Below are 21992 nucleotides of genomic sequence, written 5' to 3'. Positions count from 1 at the left end.
CGGATTAGTGGTGCTGTAGGAAAAACTAATAACCACTTTCTAATTAGAACCATGATATAATTGCTAAGCCAAGAGAAGTTCCAGTTGGCCTCTTCAGGATGTCTTGCCTGTTGAAAGTGTTTCTACCTCGCTGTTTGATGGTAGATGCAGGAATGACCTGGGAGGTCCCTGGTTCACACCGAGAATAATCACCTCTTTCAGTCTCTAGCAGTAGGCTTTAGTTTCTAGTTTTTTCAGATGCCTCCATTTTAGATGTGTTCATTTTGATAAGTAGAATACCTGTCTCATCAAGTGGGATTATTTTCTCAGGTGAAGGTACCCCCTCTATTACCCCATCTACTCATACCTGTCCATGTTCTTGCCCTGCTTAAAGCATCTCAGATCCTCCTTCTTCCATTGTGCATCCTCGTGATTCACAGCCTTAAGCGGCCTTCCAGGATCGCCTGTTCCCACTTCCCTCCTTGCCACTCTTCTTAAATTACATTTAGATCACCTCAGAAAGCAGTGACTCTCAAACTTTAATGTGTATAAGAAGCCCTGAGGATCTTGTTAAAAATGCAGATTCTGGTTCCGAAGGCCTGGGATTGGGCCCCTGATCATGCATTTCTAACAAGCTTCCCAGTGACTGACTGCACTCTCAGGAGCAAGACTCTAAGCATCCACCATCCTCCTTCTTACCCTGGGCCTTTGCAAATTCTATTCCCTGTGCGTGGAACAGTGCCTGCTCCTCTCCTCTAGCTCTTCATCTGGCTAACTCCTTATTTGGGTGTATTGGCTAGATGTCACTTCTTCCAGGAAGCCCTCTTGGATGTTTCTGCCGACTGTCACTTGTGATAGCCTGGTTAGTTCTCAGCAATGCCCAAAGGTCTGTACCATGTCTGACTAAAATTGGCTTTTCATAGTTTTAATGATGCATCAGATATTATTTGTATATGAAACCTAAATAGAATGCAAGCTAAGTGGTCATACAAACCTTAATGCAGTGGTTCTCAAACTTCAGTCTTCATCAGAGTTGTCTGGAAGATTTGTTAAAACACAGACTGCTGGGCTCCACCTCTAGAATTTCTGATTCAGTAGGCCTGGGATAGAGCCCTGAAATATGCATTTGTAACAAGTTCCCATGTCATACTGATGTTGCTGGTCTGGGGACTGCACTTTGAGAACCACAGTTGGAAGCATAAGACGTGCTCAGACCTCGTCTACACAGCACCTGTGGTGGAGTTGGTGTGACCCTACCCACTGCTCCCACTCTAAGCACCACCTAGACATTCAACTATGCCATAACCTCCATTCACTTTGATAACATCAGTAATGGAGTTCCACAGAGGTGAAAGCTCTGATTAACTGAAACCGAAGAAGAGGACAAGACCCATGTCCTCTTTACCTTCTTGCTGAAGAATATTAAACATTCTTTGGGTTGTTTTTCTGCCATAATAAATATAAAACAATGAGCACAAGAAAATCTGTCTTTGAAGTTTGAGGATTGTGGTGGCCTTAAGTTCTAAATATCAACTCTCCCAGTTCAGAATTATGGGTGCAGTTAGAGTCAGAATCAGTTCAATTCAGTTCAGTCGCTCAGTCGTGTCTGACTCTTTTTGACCCCGTGGACTATATCATGCCAGGCTTCCCTGTTCTTCACTATCTCCTGGAGCTTGCTCAAACTCATGTTCATTGAGTCAGTGATGCCATCCAACCATCTCATCCTCTGTTGTCCCCTCCTCCTCGTGCCTTCAATCTTTCCCAGCATCAGGGACTTTTCTAGTGAGTCAGTTCTTCACATCAGGTGGCCAAGGTATTGGGCTTCAACTTCAGCATCAGTCCTTCCAATGAATATTCAGGACTGATTTCTTTAGGATTGACTGGTTGGATCTCCTTGCAGTCCAAGGGACTCTCAAGAGTCTTCTCCAACACCATGGTTGAAAAGCACCAATTCTTCAACACTCAGCTTTCTTTGTGGTCCAACTCTCACAACCATACATGACTACTGGAAAAAACATAGCTTTGACTCTATGGACCTTTGTCAGCAAAACTGTCAAAATTTTTACTGACCCTAAGGCTCGTACTGCAAATCATTTCCTTGAACAAATCAGAAATATTATTTTCCTTTTCTTCCCCTCCCCTGATAAAGAAATGCAGGTCAAATGCTGATAATATTGCTCTGAGTCAGGTTTACTGTCAACATAATTGCCAAGGCATCTCATAGGATTTAGATACATTCCCCCTGATGCTTCTTTAATCAATTAATGAGTATGCCTTGAACATAATTTAGAAACTAAAGATAAAGTAGATATCCCTTTAGATGAGACAAATGATATAGATGAGACATTCAAGTATCTTGGGGTTTTTTTTTTTTTTTTTTTTCCATGTCTTTTACATTTACTTCTTTAGAACTATTCTAGTAAATGTGGCCTAAAATTGACTTTAATTAAATAGCTGGAAAAATTGAGAGTTGAGTTAAAGCCAAGTAAGTTTTTTCACTTCTTTGAGATACAGTACCCTGGATTACCTGCTTCTATACAGTCTAATCTTTGAACTCAAGATGCAGTCACATCCCACATAGTCCCTTAGGTACATGGATTGCCCAGGATGTTGGGTTTTCTGAGCTCTGCAGAGGTCAGGGTGGGACACCTGCTCCCACTGAACACTGAGATAAAACCATTTGCTTTTCACATCTGCCACTTACAGATTCTGGGCTTCCCTGGTGGCTCAGCAGTAAAGAATCCACTGCTAATACAGGAGATTCAGGTTCAATCCTTGGGTCAGGAAGATCCCCTGGAGGAGGAAATGGCAACCCACTCCAATATTCTTGCCTGGAAAATCCCAAGGACAGAGGAGCCTGGTGGGCTACAGTCCATGGGGTCACAGAAGGGCAGACACGACTTAGCAACCAAACAATAAGAACAACTTACAGATTCTACTTCCATTGTAAAATGGGTAAAAATATTCTTCTCCAATAAGCATGCTTAGGGTTAATTTTCAGATATGAATAAATTAAGCTGAGAATTTGCACATGGGCATGGGCCCTGGTTCCAGAAGGACATCAGCCTTGGAGAGTGGGGAAAGGACAGCCAGCCTGAGTGGCAGGCGAGCCCTCTCGCCCGCAGCATCAACCCTTCCCTTATGTCTTGCAGCTGCAGAACCAGAGCGAGCTGCGGGCACCCACCGCGGAGAAGGCTGCCTTCTTCCTGGATGCGGCCATCGCCTCCCGGCGGGGCAATCAGCAAGACTGTGACGAGGATGATCTTCGCAACTCACACATGCTCTTCACGCTGCACATCTACCAGTACCGCATGGAGAAGAGCGGCAAGGGGGGAAGTAAGTCCACCTCGACTCCCGCTCCTCCTTGCCCTCCCTGGGAAGAAGGCTCTCCTCCAGGGCAGCCTGGGACCCTTTAAAACATAGCACAATCTAAGCCCTTCCCTGGTGGTCCAGTGGTTAAGACTCTGCACTTCCAGTGCAGGGAGCATGGGATTTGATCCCTGGTGGGAGAACCAAGATTTCACATGCCTTGGGGCTCGGCCAAAAAGAAGATATCAAGTAAATGAATTTTTTAAAAGAAATGTAGTACAATCTCACCAGTCTGGGCTGACCTTTGCTTTTGAACATCCAAGAGAAAAGGGCTCGCTTGATAAAGATAATTTACACATGTAATTGTCATGGGAACGTAACAGAACAAACTTTAGCAAAGAAAAACAACTGCTTCATAGTATATTTTTGTTCATAAACCATAAAAGTGCTCATCATGAAATACCAATGTGTCTTATCAAAGCACCCTGGCCATGTTACTAATCATTAGCTTGAATCCACTCTATGAACCCAGAAGAAACAAAATCATGTTTTTAAAATAGACTGTGAATCAGACTTTTGAATAGCTAACCAGATCTTGGCTGCCTCCCTCCCTCAGGTAATGCCCAGCGGTGACATTTCTCTGTGAACACCTATGCCTGGGATGTGCTCTGTGAGCAAGCTGCCCTGCCAGGAACCCAACTCAGTACTTACAGGGTCCCCTCTTGACTGTTTTCAAAGCCAGCACTGCATCACTCCAATCTTTGTCTGCCAAGTAGTATATACTCCATGCTCAGAAGTTGAGTGCCAGCCCTCAGCTGAGTGTCTTAGGTGGGACCCTGGGCTGTGGGCAAAGTCGTCCATTAACCTCACTGGGCTTTTCTAAAGCAAGTGTGGCCCCCAACACTTGGCTGGCCAAGTAGCAGCAGCTCTCTGTCCGCTTCTACAGGGCTTTTCAAAACCTAGGCAGTTGGCCCCCAGCACTCTCCGACTGGATGCCAGAAAGACAAACAAAAGCCCTGAGTTAGGAGCCTAACCCTGGTGTCTGAAGTTGTGGAGCTAATTGACTATAATGGGAGGTAACCAACTAACCAAATTCCACAGAACCTGGAATTAAGACATGCAACCTCAGCCTGTGGGTGGGCCCCCCAGTTTGGGCTCCTCGTTGCCCAAAGAGTTGGAAACTGGTTCTCCTGGAGGCAGCTGTGGGGGGCTTCCATTCCCCCTTTCCGCTTAAGGGAAGTGGAAGCTCCCTCCTCCCCCCATCTCAATGCCTTTGTTTGTCCAGTCTTCTGTTATTGTTCCTATTCCTTAATTGTTGTTGTTTAGTTCAGGTTTATGAGGTATAATTTAAATTTAGTAAAAATTACCCTCTTTCTATATTGTTAAATAAATGTTGGCCAATCTGTTCAGTCATGTAACCACCACCACCACTATCAAGATAGAGAACAAAGCCATGGGTACAGAAAAGTCCCTCTAGCCCTAGCCCTCAGGCCCCTCTCCAGCCCATGACAACCACTGATCAGATTCTTGTCCTTATACTCTTGCCTTCCTCCAGAATATCTCCTAAATGGAATCATGTGGTCCGTGTGTGGCCCTTTTGTGTCTGGCTTCTTTCATTTAATATAATGCGTTGGAGGGGCTCACCAGATAGCTCAGCAGTAAGGAATCCGCCTGCCAATGCAGGAGACGCAAGAGATGGGGGTCGATCCCTGGGTTTGGAAGATCCCCCGGAGAAGGAAATGGCAACCCACTCCAGTATTTGTGCCTGGAGAATTTCATGGACAGAGGAGCCTGGCGGGCTACAGCACATGGGGCTGCAAAGGAGTCAGAAAAGACTGAGTGACTAAGCATGCTGCAGTGCATTTGAGATACATCCTTGTAGCCGCATGGATCAGTCATTCACTTTTCTTGCTGCCTGCTCCTTTAGTTTTAACTGGGCCCAGAGATGTGCCCCGCCCTTCTCCCCTATTATGGGATTGTGTAGTCCCGGGACTAAAATCTTGCTAGATACCGTTGCTGGGGTCAGAATTCCACTAATCCAGGCTTGGACCCACAGCCTTGACTACTTATACTGGCTGCTGCCCAGGAATCCAGAGGTACTGGCCCTCACTTGCACCCGAGGAGATACGTCATCTGTCAGCTGATCAGATCACTCTGACAACCAGTGATGGTGATACAGGTCTGGCTGGGGATGAGCAAAACCTTTTGAATGCGAGTCTTTCAGGGGAGATTGATTTTCAGTGGAGGGCTCACATTATGTGTAGCATTTCCATTTAGAATAACTTGCTAGTAGAGAAGGGGACAAGGAATTAGGATAGGGATGAAATGATCCAGACCTTTAAATTCTCTAACAGAGCTTTATCCACAGTTCTCCTAACAATCTGAGAGCTGGCTTTAGATCCTGCCCTCACTGATTTTTCTGGGTTCTATCTTAGCAGCATGAATGTGGGGAGTCTGAAAAAAAATATTTATTTTATTCTTTTAAGCAGCCGGTAATCATTGTAATCAAAGCTTACAGTGGATTCTTGTACTGTCAGCAAAGGGTGACTTACTGAAGATCTGAATCTGGAGCCAAATAGCTTCCACATGTTTCTGAGCCGAAAAGCTCTGGAGGAAGGATAATCTCCTCCTTCTAGGTTTCAAACCAAGTTAAAGCAACTTTGTTGTCAGTTTTTCACTTCCTTTCATGGGTTTGCTCTCAATCTGGAATCTGAAAGTAGGGAGGAATCTTGAAAATGAAGAAACGGTTGATTAAATTATTTCAACTCTAAGAACTTAGCTTTCAACTTCCAAAAAATGTAGGCTAGGAGAAGGAACAGGGAAGGCAATGGCAACCCACTCCAGTACTCTTGCCTGGAAAATCCCATGGATGGAGGAGCCTGGTGGGCTGCCGTCTATGGGGTCACACACAGTCGGACATGACTGAAGCGACTTAGCAGCAGCAACAGCAGGACACTCCTTAAACCCCACCATCCACCCAAGTCAGCCCTTCACCAATCCTGGGCACTTATTAAATATTTAACATCAAATTCATTTTCTTTCTATTTGTAAAGTGTGGAAGTGAATGGCTTTTAAATAATAAATTCAGGTTTAAAGAAAAGGCAGATACCATTAATGGCTTCCAGAACCTCTATAGTTACTTTCTAACATGGCTGTGGATGAGAACAAAGACAGTGCAGGCCTCGAGGCTGATGATGGGGTGAGCCCTAAAGGGTCTGGGGGCGTCACCTGCCTGCCACAGCACCTGGCTTCCTGTGAGGAAGAGAATTTAGGCCAGAAGGCACATAGCCTCCTAGCCTGCGGCTTGCTTGACCTCAGTGAATTTATATCTGTTTAAAGTATAATGAGATTTGGAGCGTTGTTTAAAATGGAAATTTTGTTTACTTATATATAAGTAATAATCCCCTTGGACCTGGGAGCCAGAACTCAATTAAGGAAAAGTTTATTAATTAGTCACCCTACAGGGAAGCAGAGCAAAGCAAACTGCTGGTAACGGGCCATTAGACATGAAGATGATGGATCCAAAGAGTTCAAATTAGTTGTCTGCTGTAAGAACTAAACACACCATGTGTGCATAGGCACCTGGATCTTATACACATATATGCATTTTATAAACACACACATACATACACATACGCACATGAGTGGACCGACGAAAATGTTTTCAACATGTCCAATCAAGATAGAAAAGAACATTCTGTGTTGATATATCACTGCTTTGCAGATAGCACTGGGTTAAGCTTAAAATATTTCCTGGTTTAAACGTTGTTGGAGAATTAGTGAGGCTGATTCTTCACCCAGCACAGAGCCTTCCCCTGCTTTGCTAAGCTACCTCTGTAAAGGCTTGAGATTCCCCTTGGAAACGGCACTATTGAGGAAGAGACCCTAAAACCATAGCAGTCAGGAGTTGCTCCCCATAAAGATGAGTGAATTAGGAGTTCAAAGCCAGATGGTACTGGTGATACTTGAGTGGAATAAGTTCACCGTATAGATTTTTACAAGTCCTACTGATTAAGATGATCTTTAAAAGCATTATTTTGATGAGTAATCTCAGTTTGCAAGCAACTTCTACCCAGGGTTAAGAATGACACTAGGTCTCTGATTTGTTCATTCACTTTATGCCTCCAGAGGAAGAAGTGTGGAGGCTGAGTGGAGGCTGGGCTGGCTGTGTGTGCAATTGTGTACAGCACACAGGCCTCCATCTGTGTGTGTGCACATGAACCAGTGGACGAGGACACGGACACTCCCTGCCTGCACTCATCTGCTTACAAGTCTCATCAGACTATTCCCTTAATCTTGGTTTCCCTTTGACCACCAGCCGCTCTTTCCTGTGTGTCTTAGAATGGCTTGAATCAGCTGATGTTCTATCCAGGGCTATGCAGTCCATAGGACTCTAGAGATCTGTTATTTGGGTGTTGAGTGTGGGAAAAAGGGATCTGGGAAATGTTGCTTTTAAAAGAGGCAGACCTGGGCCTCTGCTGTCCATCATTGCAAAGCCCTGTGAAGCAAGGATGGCCACACATGAGGGCCACTGCAGGCTCTCACGTTCTCCTTGGTCAACAGCGAAATGACAGTTCCGTGTTTTGAGATTTTATAATATGATTTTTTAAAATTTTATTTTATTTTTAAACTTTACATAATGGTATTAGTTTTGCCAAATATCAAAATGAATCTGCCACAGGTAATCTTGGGCCAGGAGACAATTTTCCAAACTCTGCAGTCTGGGATTCCTACAGTGATGCCTCTTGGCCTCCCCACCACCTCCTCCAGGGCAGCTGTTTCCAATCTTCTCTTGGAGCCTGAGGCCCCTGCTCTCTCTCTTTCAGTGGATAACCAGCCTCCTGTTTAAGGAGAACAAATGTCTGGCTATGGCCTCAGCTTCTCTCCTCTTAGCATGGAAACCTCCTTGTCCGTGTACCTCGCTTTCCCCCACTCCTTTCCCATAGACCTGCTCCCTCCCATCTCTTTGTTCTTCATCCTGTCCCCTTCTGCCTCTTCTGGGACCTCACCAACTGGGACCCCCATCAATCATCTTTTTGTGCTTTTATTTTCAATCTCTTCTACCACTAGAGTCAGGGCTGCCTCCTCTTGGAAGGAAAAGAAGGGAAGGAACAGTAACATTGATTAAAAAAAAAAAAAAAAAAAACAACTTGTCTGGGGACTTCCCTCGTGGTCCAGTGGCAATCTGCCTTGTAATTCAGGGAACTCGGGTTCAAACTCTGGTTGGGGAACTAAGATTCCAGGATTAAGAAAGCAGCAACTAAGCCCATGAGCCTCAACTGCTGAGTCCGTGTGTCACACCTAGAGAGTCCATAAACCACAACAGAAGATCTCGCGTGACCCAGTGAAGATCCATGTGCCTCACCTAAGACCCAATGTAGCCAAATAAATAAATAAATATTTTTTAAAAGCCTTGTCTGAACCCCACTTCTCCCTTGAGCTGCATCTCCATAAGCCTTTCAGATTCTCCCCTCTGGAATATCTTTCTCCTTTAAGTCCCATAGCATTTCGGGGGATGTTAAGCCACTGCCTTATATCTCAGTCATTCTGGGCTTGTCTCAGCCCCCTCAGACAGACTACAAGCTCCCTGAGGACAGAGCCTCCTATCACCTGGCACATTGTCCTCTGCAGCCCAGGAAGGTGCCTGGACATCAGTTCTTACGTGTCCTGCCAGATGGCATGTGTGCTGTATATTAAACAGTGAGTGAATTTCTTCCTTACCTCATTTAGCTGATTCATAGAGAGGTGATGGTAGTGGTGGTTTAGTTGTTGAGTTATGTATGACTGTGATCCCTTGGACTGCAGCCCGCCAGACTCCTCTATCCATGGGATTCTCCAGGCAAGAATATTGGATTGGGTTGCCATGCCCTCCTTCAGGGAATCTTCCCAACCCAGGGATTGAATTCGGGTCTCCTGCATTGCAGGCAGTCTCCTGCGTTGCAGACAGATTCTTTACCCACTGAGCCACCAGGGAAATTTTCAGAAAGACCATCCTCTTACCCTTTGTGGAAGCAGATGATGTGAGTCCAGAGAAGCCGTTTCATGCAACACAGTCAGACAGAATTGATCAGTTAACTGAGAAAGTTAAGTTAAAAAGGAAAATCATATTAAAGGATACATTCATGTCATAAACATTTTCAACTTAAAACATACAATTATGTGTATTCGTTTGTTTTCTGATACAGGGCCATGGTTTTCTCTTTGAGATGAGTTTTCAAGTTTAGATTCTGACTTTTATAAACCACACTCAATATTAATAATAGTCTGGCTTTTGCTTTCAATTTCTTCTGAATGATTCAAGGACTTAAGAGACACTTGTGCAGCTAACTGGGTATAGACTTTTTCTAGATTCTTGAAATTTTTTCCACACTGTAATTTCTCATTCACACCAGTCAGTATCTTTTTTCAAAAGCTAACTCATTTTAATCACACCTTTCCAAATCATTGATTTCAGTGTTTTAGAAATATTAACTCTTTACATAAACATATTTTATTGATTTACATAATATTTTATTATTTTTATTTAAAATATTAAGTACAAGTGGCATAGTTAGGTTTAGGAGGAAACCCAGCTGACCTGTTGATAAGTGTACAGTTCATGTTTTTGGAGCAGAAGTGCAAAGACAAGCTAAGGAACAGTCACCACACATCACAAGCCTGCAGTGTGCTGTGGGCATCAGACATTGTGCCTGACACAGCTAATGGAGGGCCTGGGTTAACCTGGTCAGGTGGCAAGGCCATTGTTCCAAAAGTGTGCTGCACAAGAGATTCACCTGTGGAGCCTTCCAGTGAATCCCGATGCCCATGCCATACTCCAGACTGGTTAAATTAGAAAGCCTGGGAGTAGGAGCCAGGTGTCCATATTTTGTAAATACCCCAGGGTGATTCTGATGTGCAGCCAAGTTTGGGAACCACTAAGTTATGGGAAAGTGAGTTAAAAGAGTATAACTGTAAAAGTTAGCTCTGGATTTTCATCTTAGATTGAGTTTTAATTTTATATGAGACCTTGAGTTATTTGTTTAACATCTATGAACCTCAGTTTCCCAATTCTTGCCCTACAGGATTATTGTAGGAATTAAATGTTTTGGGGAGAATTTAGCATATCCTGGCTCCATGAACATGAGTTGGAAGAATCACTGGGGAGTGGGGTTAATTAGTATATTGCTTCCTGTGGGAGAATAAGGCACGTGGGTAATTTAAATTGGTCAAAGTCTAGACTTGAAATATACGTATTCAAATATAAACAGTCTCAAAGCAGACTGGGTTATGTTCCTAAACCTTGCAGCTCAGACCTCAAAAATCTGAAAAGTCCACAAGGAACTTGCTTCTTATCTGCTATTAATTATCACCTATTGTTCATTGATTCTAGAACTACTTTCTCTCCAACCATGGGAATTCTTGGTAATAGCCGATGGCCTGTGCTCACTCACCGTGTACCATTCCGGATTCAGTACTGTGTGTGAAGTTCAGAATTCTGTGACTACTGAAACTCTGGTGGTTATAGAGCAAAGTTGATTTTACATTGTTTAAAATATGACTCTCATTTTGAGTCATGCAGGTATAATTACAGGTATTTTATAATATTATTCTTTAGCACAGTCTAAACTATGCTTTTGTTCTCTGTGTTCTATTTTACTACATGTACATTACGAATTTTATTCCATTACATCAAATGGACTATTAGAGTCTGAAAGTCCAAATTGGTCCCTGTCTTTGCCCTTTAATCTGCAGAGCACATGAAATATCTGAGCTTCTTCTGTCTATATAATTAGATTGCAAAACAGATGATATTTTGCTTCAAAAATAACTGTTTCCCTTGCACGCTGCCAGTGGCTTGATCCTGCATAATACAAAATAGGATTAAAGAAAAGTAATGTATTATATCTGTCCTATTAAGGATTTTTACTGGAGATAGTTGGAGATAAACAAAATATAACATCCTTAATGTGGAAAGCTTTTTGCCACTGGAGAACCTGAATTGAAATTTTATGTTTTCTATAAACCTTCATCACCTTTTTTGTTAGTGCTAGATGTAAAGTTGAGATGGGATGAGCAGAGACAAGGCTGGGGTCAGGACAGTGGTTCCTGGATGTTTTCCTTGCTCTCCTGCATCACACTTCTCTCATTTTTTCAAGTCTTTATTAATTTTTCTCAGGTATGTTTTGTAATTTTCAGTGCGTGTATCTTTTGTCAGATTTATCTGTATTTAATATTTTTGAAGTTCCTGTAAAAGTTATTTTTAAATTTCAATTTCCAGTTGTTTGGCACTACAGTTTAAAAATACAATTATCTCGATCCATGAACCTAGTATTCCATAACTTACTAAACTCAATTATTAGTTCTAGTTGCTTTTTTTGTGGCATCTGTTAGATTTTCTACATAATCATGTAATCTGTCAAGAAAGACAGTTTAATTTCTTTCTTTCCAATCTGGATACATTTTCTTTTTCTTGCCTGTTACTCTGGCTGCTGCTGCTGCTGCTAAGTCACTTCAGTCGTGTCTGACTCTGTGCGACCCCATAGATGGCAGCCCACCAGGCTCCTCCATCCCTGGGATTCTCCAGGCAAGAACACTGGAGTGGGTTGCCATTTCCTTCTCCAATGCATGAAAGTGAAAAGTGAAAGTGAAGTCTCTCAGTCGTGTCCAACTCTTAGCGACCCCATGGACTGCAGCCTACCAGGCTCCTCCATCCATGGGATTTTCCAGGCAAGAGTACTGGAGTGGGGTGCCACTGCCTTCTCCAGTTACTCTGGCTAGAACCTCCCATATAATGTTGAATAGAAAGAGTGAACATCCTTGTCTTGTTTTTTATCTTGGAAAGCTTTAGTCTTTTACTATTAAGAATACTATTATCTGCAGGTTTTTCCTAGACACTTTTTATCAAACTGAGATTATAACCTTTAATTTATATTTTGCCAGCCATTTTTATCAATAATGGATTTTGGAGTTTGTTAAATGCTTTGTCTGCATCTACTGAGACTCTTTTAGTCTGCTAATATGGTGAATTATAATGATAGATGAATTTTTTGCTAACCAACCCTGCATTCCTTGGATTGATTCATTTATTAAGTCATTAATTAATTTATTCATGGTATAAAAATCCTTTTAATATGTTCCTAGCTATAATTTTCTAGTATGACTAACTAGTATTTTGTTTAGAACGTTTGCCTATTTGTTCATGAGGGATAATTGGTCTTCAACTTTTTCCTTGGAATATCTTTGTTTTTGCTATCAGGGTAATCCTGGTCTCAAAGAATTAATTGGGATGTAGTCTCTCCTATCTGGGGCTTCCCAGGTAGCACTAGTGGTAAAGAACGCTCCTGCCAATGCAGGAGATGTAAGAGACATGGGTTCAATCCCTGGGTCAGGAAGATCCCCTGGAGGAGGAAATGATAACCTACTCCAGTATCCTTGCCTGGAGAAAACCAAGGACAGAGGATCTTGGTGGGCTACAATCCATGAGATGGCAAAGTATTGGACACAACTGAAGTGATTTAGCATGCACGCACTCTCCTATTTAATTTTCAGGAAGAATTTGTGAAAACTGATATTATTTCTTCCTTTATAGTTTGGTAGAATTCACCAGTGTGGTTAAGTACACTGCTTTCTCTGTAGAAAGGTTGTTAACTACAGATTCTATTTCTTTAATGGATGTAGGGTTAGTCACATTATCCATTACTTCTTGAGGGAGCTCTGGTACTTTGTATCTATCGAGAAATGTGTTCATTCTTCCAAGTTGTGCTAACTTACCAGCATCATGTTTCTTTATTATCCTTTTTTTATTTGTAAAAACTGTAGTGAGGCTGCTACCTCTTTTGTTCCTGACATGGGAAATTTGTGTCTTCGCTCTTTGCTGATCAGTCATGCTAGAGAAATATGAATTTTATTGATCTTAAAGAATCCACTTTAGACGGTATTGATTTTTCTCTCTTGTTCTTTAAATTTTATATTTCCTTGATTTCTGATTTTGTGTTAATTATTTCCTTTATGCGAGTTAATCTTTAATTTGCTCATCTTTTTCTAGTTTATTAAAGTGGAAGCTGAAGTAACTGACTGGAGACCTCTGTTGTTTTCTGATATAGGCATTTAATGGGGTGTCTTACTAATTTGGATATGTTGTTTTTCATTGTCATTCACTTAAAAACACTTTCTAATTTCCATTTTGGTTTCTTCTTTGACCCTAAGTTATTTGGAGCTGTGTTGTTGAGCTTCAAAATATTTAGGGATTTTCCAGGTGTCTTTCTGGATTGACTTCGAATTTAACTCTACTGTGGCAGAGTGTAGTTGGAATGATGTGAAGCCTTTAAAATTTACTTAGACTTGTTTCATGTACCAGAATATGGTCTATCTTGGTAAATATTTTATGTGCATTTCAAAAGAAAGTGTATTCTGCTGTTGTTGGTTGAATGTTCTATAAATGTCAGGTAGAATGAATTGATAGTTGTGCAAATCTTCTATATCCTTACGGTTTTCTCTCTACTTTTCTGTTATATCAGTTATTGAGAAAGGGGTATTTGAAATCTCCAACTGTAAGTCTGGAGTTTTCTGTTCATTATTGCAGTTCTATCAGATTTTACCTCATATGTTTCAACTTCAATTATTAAAGCATAAACATTTTTGATTGTTCGGACCTCCTGATGAATTTTATCCTTTATCATTATAAAATGTCTCTCTTTCCCTCTAGTAATATTTTTGTCTTAAGTCTCTTTTGTTTGATACTGTTGTAACTACCTCAGCTTTCTTATGGCAACTATTTGTATGGTATATCCTTTTCCATACTTAAATTTGCAACCTATTGTTTCTTTATATTTGAAGTGCACTGCCCATAAGCAGCATGTAGAAGAGTCTTGCTTTTTATCAAATCCAACAATATCGAGTTTTAATAAGGATATTCAGACTGCTTCATTTAATGGGATAATTCATATGGTGTGGCCCAAAGTATTATTTTTCTGTATGGTTTCTATTCAACACATGTGTTCTTTGTTCTCCTTTTTATTTTATTTGCTTTCCTTTGAACTTACTGAGCATTTTATATGACTCCACTTAATATTCTTTGCTGGCTTTTTAGCTCTAAATCTCTGTTATGTAGTTGATTGCTGTAGGGTTTATTGTATACATCTTTAAGTTATCACAGTCTACTTTTAAGTGATATTATACCACTTCATGTCTAGAATAAGAACCTTACAGTAGAGTATTTTCATTTCTCCACTCCTAAACTTTGTGCTATTATTGTCAAACATTTTAATTTTGTGTGTGTTATACCCACATATTACATTGTTGTTATTTTTGCTTTCACAGTCAATTAACTTTTAAGGAGGTTTAAATAAGAGAAAAACATAAATTTATTCACATGGTTGTCATTTCCAAAACTCTTCATTCTTTTCTGTATATCCTTTGTGATGCATTCTTAAAGCTTTTTTAAGTCTGAAAAAGTCTTTATTTTCCTTTTATCTGAGAATGATACTCTGGTTGGGTGTATAACTGTAGGTTGGATGTTTTCAGTACTTTAAGAATGTTGCTCCATTGTCTTCTCACCTGTATTATTTCTGAGAAACATCATTTTATCATTGTTCCTTTACTTGTAACATAATTTTCCCCTTCCGGCTATTTTCAAGATTTTTCTCATCATTACTGGTTTTAACCCATTTGATTATTATTTGAGTTATTAACCTGATTCCTGGCTGAGCTTTAGGTCACTGGTCTCTATAACACTCAACCAAAGCAGATAATCACTTATGAGCTATTCATGTTTTAATATGATCAATTTCAGAATTCTGTTACACAAAGGCAGAAATTTCTGTAGGCACAAATCTTTTTCTATTTTAATAGAAATTTGCCTTCTCTGTTAAATCTCATCTAATTCAACCAAAAGGAATTATTCCCTTATTTATAGTAGGACTGTCCATAGCTTTCAGAAGGCCAGTGGTGTGTGATGGACGGAATCTAAGAGGACTGTGCTATTTGTTACCGCTGTATGATTTGGTTGGGCTCTTGTGCTAGATCATGAGCTTCAACCTTTTACTTCCTCTTTCTCCCCCTCAGATTTCCCACAGAGCCACATGAAGGACAGATGAGGGTTTGCCAGACTTAACCAGTCCTTTCTTCTCTTGTCTTCTCTCCTGTGGCAGTGTCTGGAGGCCGCAGCCGCCTGCACCTCATCGATCTTGGCAGCTGTGTAAAAGCTCTTAGCAAGAATCGGGAAGGAGGCTCAGGGCTGTGCCTCTCACTGTCTGCCCTGGGCAATGTCATCCTGGCTCTCGTCAATGGCAGCAAGCACATCCCATACAAGTAAGTGACTCTTCTACTTAAAGCATGGGATGCAGTAAACATGGTGCCAGGGCTAGGTGAGGGTCTAGTGACCCTGGGGGGTCACTAGTGACTGAGACTAGACATCTCAGTCTAGTGACATCTGGGGAGAGTCGTACTGCAGAGGTTCGGACCACACTGTCCGTTCAGTGCCCGAAACTGGCCTTCGCTGGCAATTATGTAATGCATGATCTGCCAAATTCAAAAGCTGTGGAAATACATAAATTGGCCCCAATCCTAACATTAGGCTGCTCAAGTCAGAAATAATAGGAAGCTACCTCAGTTGAGGGCTTTAATAACAACTGCCATTGGTAGATTATAGCTGAGGCCTCCCTAGTGGCACTAGTGATAAAGAATTTGCCCGCCATGCAGGGGCTGCAGGAGATGTGGGTTTGATCCCTGGGTCAGGAAGATCCACTGGAGGAGGGCATGGCAACCCACTCCAGTATTCTTGCCTGGAGAATCCCATAGACAGAGGAGCCTGGGGATAAGGTCCATAGGATCACAGAGTTGGACACAACTTAAATGACTTAGCGTGCATGCACTCACATTTTTACCACCACTGTATGAATGCTTTATAGAGATAAGAGCAAGGGTCCTAAGATTGAATTATCATTCCCTTAGGAGTAGAGCTGCCATATCTAACCAATAAAAATATGGGATGCCCAGTTAAATTTTAATTTCAGATAAAAACCAAATATTTTCAGTGTAAGTATATCCCCAGTATTGCATAAGCTATAGGGGCACCCTGTATTTTATGTGGCAATCCTATTTAGGAGAACTGAAAAGCTTGGGGAATTACCACCCACTATCCCATGCAAATGTTTGTTTCACTTCCAAGATCCTTTTCCTCTTTTCAGTTATGCTCCAGAAAGATGAAATTAGAACTGCTCCTATGTCTGGAATAGCCAAAAACTTGCCATATCATCTTTGGCCATGAATGACCCAGCCCTGGAGCCACCCCTCACCACCATCGCTCCAGTTCAGCTTTTCCAATGGACAATGTGGTGATGGGATGAGGGGAACTCTCTCATTTTTCAGGCTCTGCCAAGGTCCAGCTGCACTTTTCACTAGCTATCTGAACATTCACATCTCATGAACTGAGGGCTATAGCTATATATCTTATTTACACAACCATGATAAAAGGCTCAAAATGATATGTGTGTGACAGTTTTTTGTAAAGTGTGTAACACTGTATTCAATAACCAATAATAAGAATGTGGTTGAGCCTATACCCACCTATTGAAATGGAAATAACACATACCTTACAGAGTTGCCATGAGGATTACGCAAATATACGGTATATGGAATCATTTTTTAATCTGTAGGACTTGACAAAATAAAAGTTTCTGTTGTGTAGGTAAGTCAGGCAGTTTTTTCTACAAAAACTGAGATTCAGTACGAGATCTGGAGTTGTGCTTTGCCTCTACCATAAGTTGATGCCAACACTGTGATTTTGTTCTCCGCCAGGAAGCCCGTTACTAGCCTACTTTGGAGTTTAAATAGAGATTATAAGCCAGTCTGTCTCAGTTCTTGAAATTTGGAATTCTAGGGTACACCCAGAAGTGGCTTTTCCAGCCCTTGTGTGATTCTTTTCTATGAGGAAGAAAAAGTTCAATTTGAAGGTTTATGAAGTTTCATTCAGTATCATTTCTGCAGCTGAATAAAGTCAACTTGTGAATACAAGAAAGAGAGGAAGGAAGGGAGGGAGGGAGGAAGGAAAGAGAGAAGAGGAGGGACAAAAAGGTCTGGAGAGGTACTGTCAAGGTTGAAGATCTCAGAAAGAAAAGAGTTATCAGCCCTTGTTGGCTTCCCTGTCCATAAAAAGGGAAACGTGTATTAGTATGATAACTTGACAGATCATGATGTAGACAAAATTCAAAATACCACCTTATGAGGTCACTGATTATGTATTTTGCTTGTATATTTACATCTCATATATATATATATATATATCTCACATTGTTTCTGTGGGGCAACATGCTTTTATGGATTTCAATAAATATTTGTTGAATTGATGGTGGGGGGATGGATAAAAGTAAGCATATGAAATTACTTTTACTTTAGATAAAGTAACTTCCTTTTGGTTCAAGTTGGGTTTTACTATCAACATTAAAAATTGTTTTTGTTCATAGTTCAAGGTCTCTTGTTAAATTAAACCTACCATACACCAGTTAGCCACAATGACCAGCCACCTGCTCGCTTGCGAGGGCTGACAAAATGTGGAAACTCCACTCACCGTTCTCTTCAGACATCTGTCCGCTTCAGCTCCCTTCTTTCCCTTCTGGCTCTGAGGGAGTGATGATTAAAGACACTCCATGTCTGAAGTAGACTGTTGTTCAGTCACTAAGTTGTGTCCGACTCTTTGCGACACCGTGGACTGCAGCACGCCAGTCTTCCCTGTGCTTCACCGTCGCCTGTAGTTTGCTCAAACTCATATCCACTGAGTCAGTGATGCCATCCAACCGTCTCACTCGCTGTTGAAGTAGGCTTATGCTGCTGCTGCTGCTGCTAAGTCGCTTCAGTCATGTCCGACTCTGTGCGACCCCATAGACGTCAGCCCACCAGGTTCCCACATCCCTGGGATTCTCCAGGCAAGAACACTGGAGTGGGTTGCCATTTCCTTCTCCAATGCATGAAAGTGAAAAGTGAAAGTGAAGCCGCTCAGTCGCGTCCGGCTCTTAGCAACCCCATGGACTGCAGCCCACCAGGCTCCTCCGCCCATGGGACCCTCCAGGCAAGAGTACTGGAGTGGGTTGCCATATAAATACGGTGTCGACATAAGACACAGGCATAGAGTTGTCCCCCACCATCAGGATCCTCCTGATGGGGATTTTGCAGAGCTGCCCACTGCTTGGTGTCAGAAAACATGGTGGCCTGACCACCCAGCCAGCTCTGTCCTCCCCAAACCTTCACTGGCAGTGCACTTGTATAGCCAGTTGTATCATCCCTCAGTCCTTAATGCCCATCGTAATGTGTAAGCTTTTGAAGATCGTTGCTATAATATTGTTTCAGATTCTCAGCCACAGCAGATTGTCAATATTTGGTTCTGAGAATGCATTTGCAAAGTGATTAATCAATGACAAACTACCCTCTTTCAAGGTGCAGGAAGATAAGGCCAAGATTTACTCAAATCACCCAGCCAGTTGGTGGCAGGATCAAACCGCATCACGTTTTACAGCCTCAGAGACCTTGGCAGTTCCTTCCCGATCCACTCGCCCAGCCTCATCAGGCTCTGTAATATATTAGCTGCCTTTGCTCTGCACAGCGTGAGGTCTTCAGCACAGCAGGGTGGCCCAGATTTCTTTTATCAATTCAGCACGTGCTCCAAACCCCCATCACACGGCATTTTGTTAGCATACTAAACACCTTTCCCATGTCAAACCCTGTCTCTGCAGTAAGTTCCTGAGATAGGTTTTGTACCCTTGCAGTTTTCCTCTTATTCTTGTTCACTTAAAGGAAAAAAAAAAAAAAAAAAAGGAAAACCAGACTTCACTCTCATGACCCTCCCCCTACGCCCTCCAAAACACACAAAAAAACGCACTTCATTTGTCACCCTGGACACTTCTGTGCTTGGAACTCACATCACTTGTGTTTGCTTCTGGGAAATTAACTGGAATGTGCACAGAAGGGATAAAGCCTGTCCTCGTTTCTCTTCATCATCGTGCCAGACAGACTCTCTGTCATGTGAGCAAGCCCGAAAGCAAGTTTGGATTCATTACCCATCCCAGGCGCTCCCATGGGCACCCTAGGTGTGCCCTGAATGGTTTTTGACTTTGCAAATGATATTGCCTTTCTAAGTGATAAATGCAAGCGCAGAATAGTTTCCCAGCCACAGCCGTGACATAGCTCAGGCTCGCTGGGCAATCCAAGTTCCATCAATCAATCCCAAGTGGTGACACCATTCAGAAAAGCACCTGGGGACAGGAAGGAGACCGCCAAAGGCTCCAGCCCCCTTGTCAGACAGGCTACACAGAACTCCCTAAGTTTGGGGAACCTCTTGTCTCGGGGAAGCTGTCATAGTCCTAAGCTTTTTGACAGTGCATTTTGCCTGTTTCCTTCCATTGCTCAGCCATTTGCTGTTCCTCATCATAGCCTTCCCCTTGGATAGATGAGAAAAAATGTATAGTGGCATCAAAATGAATTCCCATGCCAGGAACCAGCATGGCAGGCACACATCACTAAACTGGTACCCAGAAGGGCCACCACAAGGATCTGTCAGTGTGTACTTGGCTTTGGCTAAAGTCCTGTTATGTCCCAGCTGATCTACAGGACCAGTCTCTCCAGACTTGGAAATTCTAACCACCACCCAGTTCTCTCAAAATAGAATTTTTGGTACCTTCTAGATGGAGGGGAAGCATACCCTTCACACAGTGATACTTAAAGCCTGAAACATTTTTCCTTCATTTATAACTGTGACTCCATTTGGAGAAATAATGACTTCAATAGGTCAAACAGTCTATTTGATTATTTGCCAACAATATGCTGTCCTCTATTTCTAAACAGAGATGTTATAATGTCCCGGCTTCCACAGAACAAGAGGTCATGGAAAGTCATTCTGTGACCCTCTAGTGCTGTATCTGTCTGAGAGCCTCTTCCCAAGTCAACATGAAGCATGGTTCTGCATGAACAGCCCCATGATGGAACTGGTGCTCTGTGCTCTTCTTTTATGGGTTTGGTCTGTGGTTCAGACCAAGACCTAATCCTTGCGTGTGAGAATCCATCACAGACACTCTCTGGGGCTCAGGCATCTGACTCTCTGGTGCCCTTCTTCTCTCTGGGGACGAAAGGTGGAGCCCAAGGCCGTGTGCTGTCATGAGCTTCAGTGGCAAGCAAATACCGCCGCGGGCCACTTTGTGCGCATGCGTGCTGAGTCGCTTCAGGCACGTCCGACTCTGTGACTCCAAGGATTGTAGCCCATCAGGCTACTCTGTCCACGGAGATTCTCCAGGCAAGAATACTGGAGTGGGTTGTCAGGCCCTCCTCCGGGGGATCTTCCCGACCCAGGGACTGAACCTGCATCTCTTATGTCTCCTCATTGGCAGGCGGGTTCTTTACCACTAGCTCCATCTGGGAAGTCCCAGGGGCCACTTTAGACGAGATTATTCTACAGAAGTTAGGGATGCTCATCATCAGGGTCTGGATGATGTGAAAGAAAGGGAGTCTTTCTCCTCCTAAAGCCCTACAGAGGAGTCAGGAACCAAGGTCACATTCAAGAGAATGTGGAGAGATTGTGGAGAAATGACATTTTATAAATAAAGCCAACTTTTTAAAAATGTGAATACCTCATCCATGCTGGAACCCATAGGCAGGATCTCTGGGAGTACCCCAAGATTTCATCAGGCCTTCAGAAGAGTCACATCTCTGAAGAAGGTGGACATACCTTTGCCTTGTCTTGAGAAATAATTTTCTCCCAGTAGCCAGATAGATGTTGGATTTGTCTTTGCTTTCTCAGAACTGGAAATCCACACAGTGTCTGGGAAGCTAGAGAAAGGAGCTCATGACTGATATGAGCCACAATACTCAATTTCCCTGATTCACACAGGAGGTAAAAGATTTGTTCCTTGGGACCCAAATGCATATTATTGACAAAGGGAAATTAAATAGATATTTTCCAGGAAAAATGCAAAGGGATATTAATTCTCCAGATTTAGTTAAGATAGCATATAATGGAGAGAAACTCTGAGGAAGAATCTTTGTGTGCGTGTGGTATGAGACACACACATATGCAAATTTAGCAACCTTTAAATGTACGTTAATGCTGTATTATCTCTTCCTGATTTACAGAGAGAACATCAATTTAAAACTATTTTCACAAACACCAGATACCAGTTTATAGCATTCCCTGTTTAGAAATAAAATAACCAAAGTCTCAGGTTGCCAAGCAACTGCAGCAATGATAATTCTTAGTGTTACTGCTTCAGAATATCCATTTTTATACATTTTAATGACTGTTAGGATGCAGAGAAAGTGAGTTCAGAAAATCAGTGGTACATGAATCTTTTGTATGAAATTCTAGCATCTTACTTCCTTTCATTCTTCCCGCCTACCTCCGTTTTCTTCCCTGGCCAGTAGTATCTTCACATTTAATTTTGAAAATTCTCAGAGATCGATATTATTTTCTTAAGAGTTGGGGCATCACCTACCAGTAAGCGAATTCTACCAGGATTATCACAGAACCATACAGGTCACTCAGGAAGAAATGAGGCTGCCTGGGACTCAGTTGGGATCATAAGCCATGGGTTCAAACAGTGGTCTTTCTGTCACTGTCTAACACATAAACTATAAACACATAAAGCTATAGGGACTTCCCTATAGCTCAGATGGTAAAGAATCTGCCTGCGATGCAGGAGACCCGGGTTTGATCCCTGGATCAGGAAGATCCCCTGGAGAAGGAA

At 42.2% G+C, this 21992-nt stretch overlaps 1 protein-coding gene across 2 annotated transcripts in view; it reads left to right on the top strand.

Moving 5' to 3' along the window:
* KIF26B (kinesin family member 26B) overlaps window positions 1–21992 on the top strand; it is a 517976-nt gene that overhangs the window by 427975 nt on the left and 68009 nt on the right. For both annotated transcript variants that reach the window (XM_070768089.1, XM_070768090.1), the window contains 2 exons: window positions 3132–3315; window positions 15417–15576. In XM_070768089.1, the coding sequence (XP_070624190.1) occupies window positions 3132–3315; window positions 15417–15576 (344 nt within the window). The remainder of the gene's footprint in view (window positions 1–3131; window positions 3316–15416; window positions 15577–21992) is intronic.

This window comes from Bos indicus, chromosome 16 (genome assembly GCF_029378745.1).
Source record: "Bos indicus isolate NIAB-ARS_2022 breed Sahiwal x Tharparkar chromosome 16, NIAB-ARS_B.indTharparkar_mat_pri_1.0, whole genome shotgun sequence".
Lineage (NCBI taxonomy): Eukaryota > Metazoa > Chordata > Mammalia > Artiodactyla > Bovidae > Bos > Bos indicus.
This window is presented reverse-complemented; position numbering and strand designations above follow the sequence as displayed.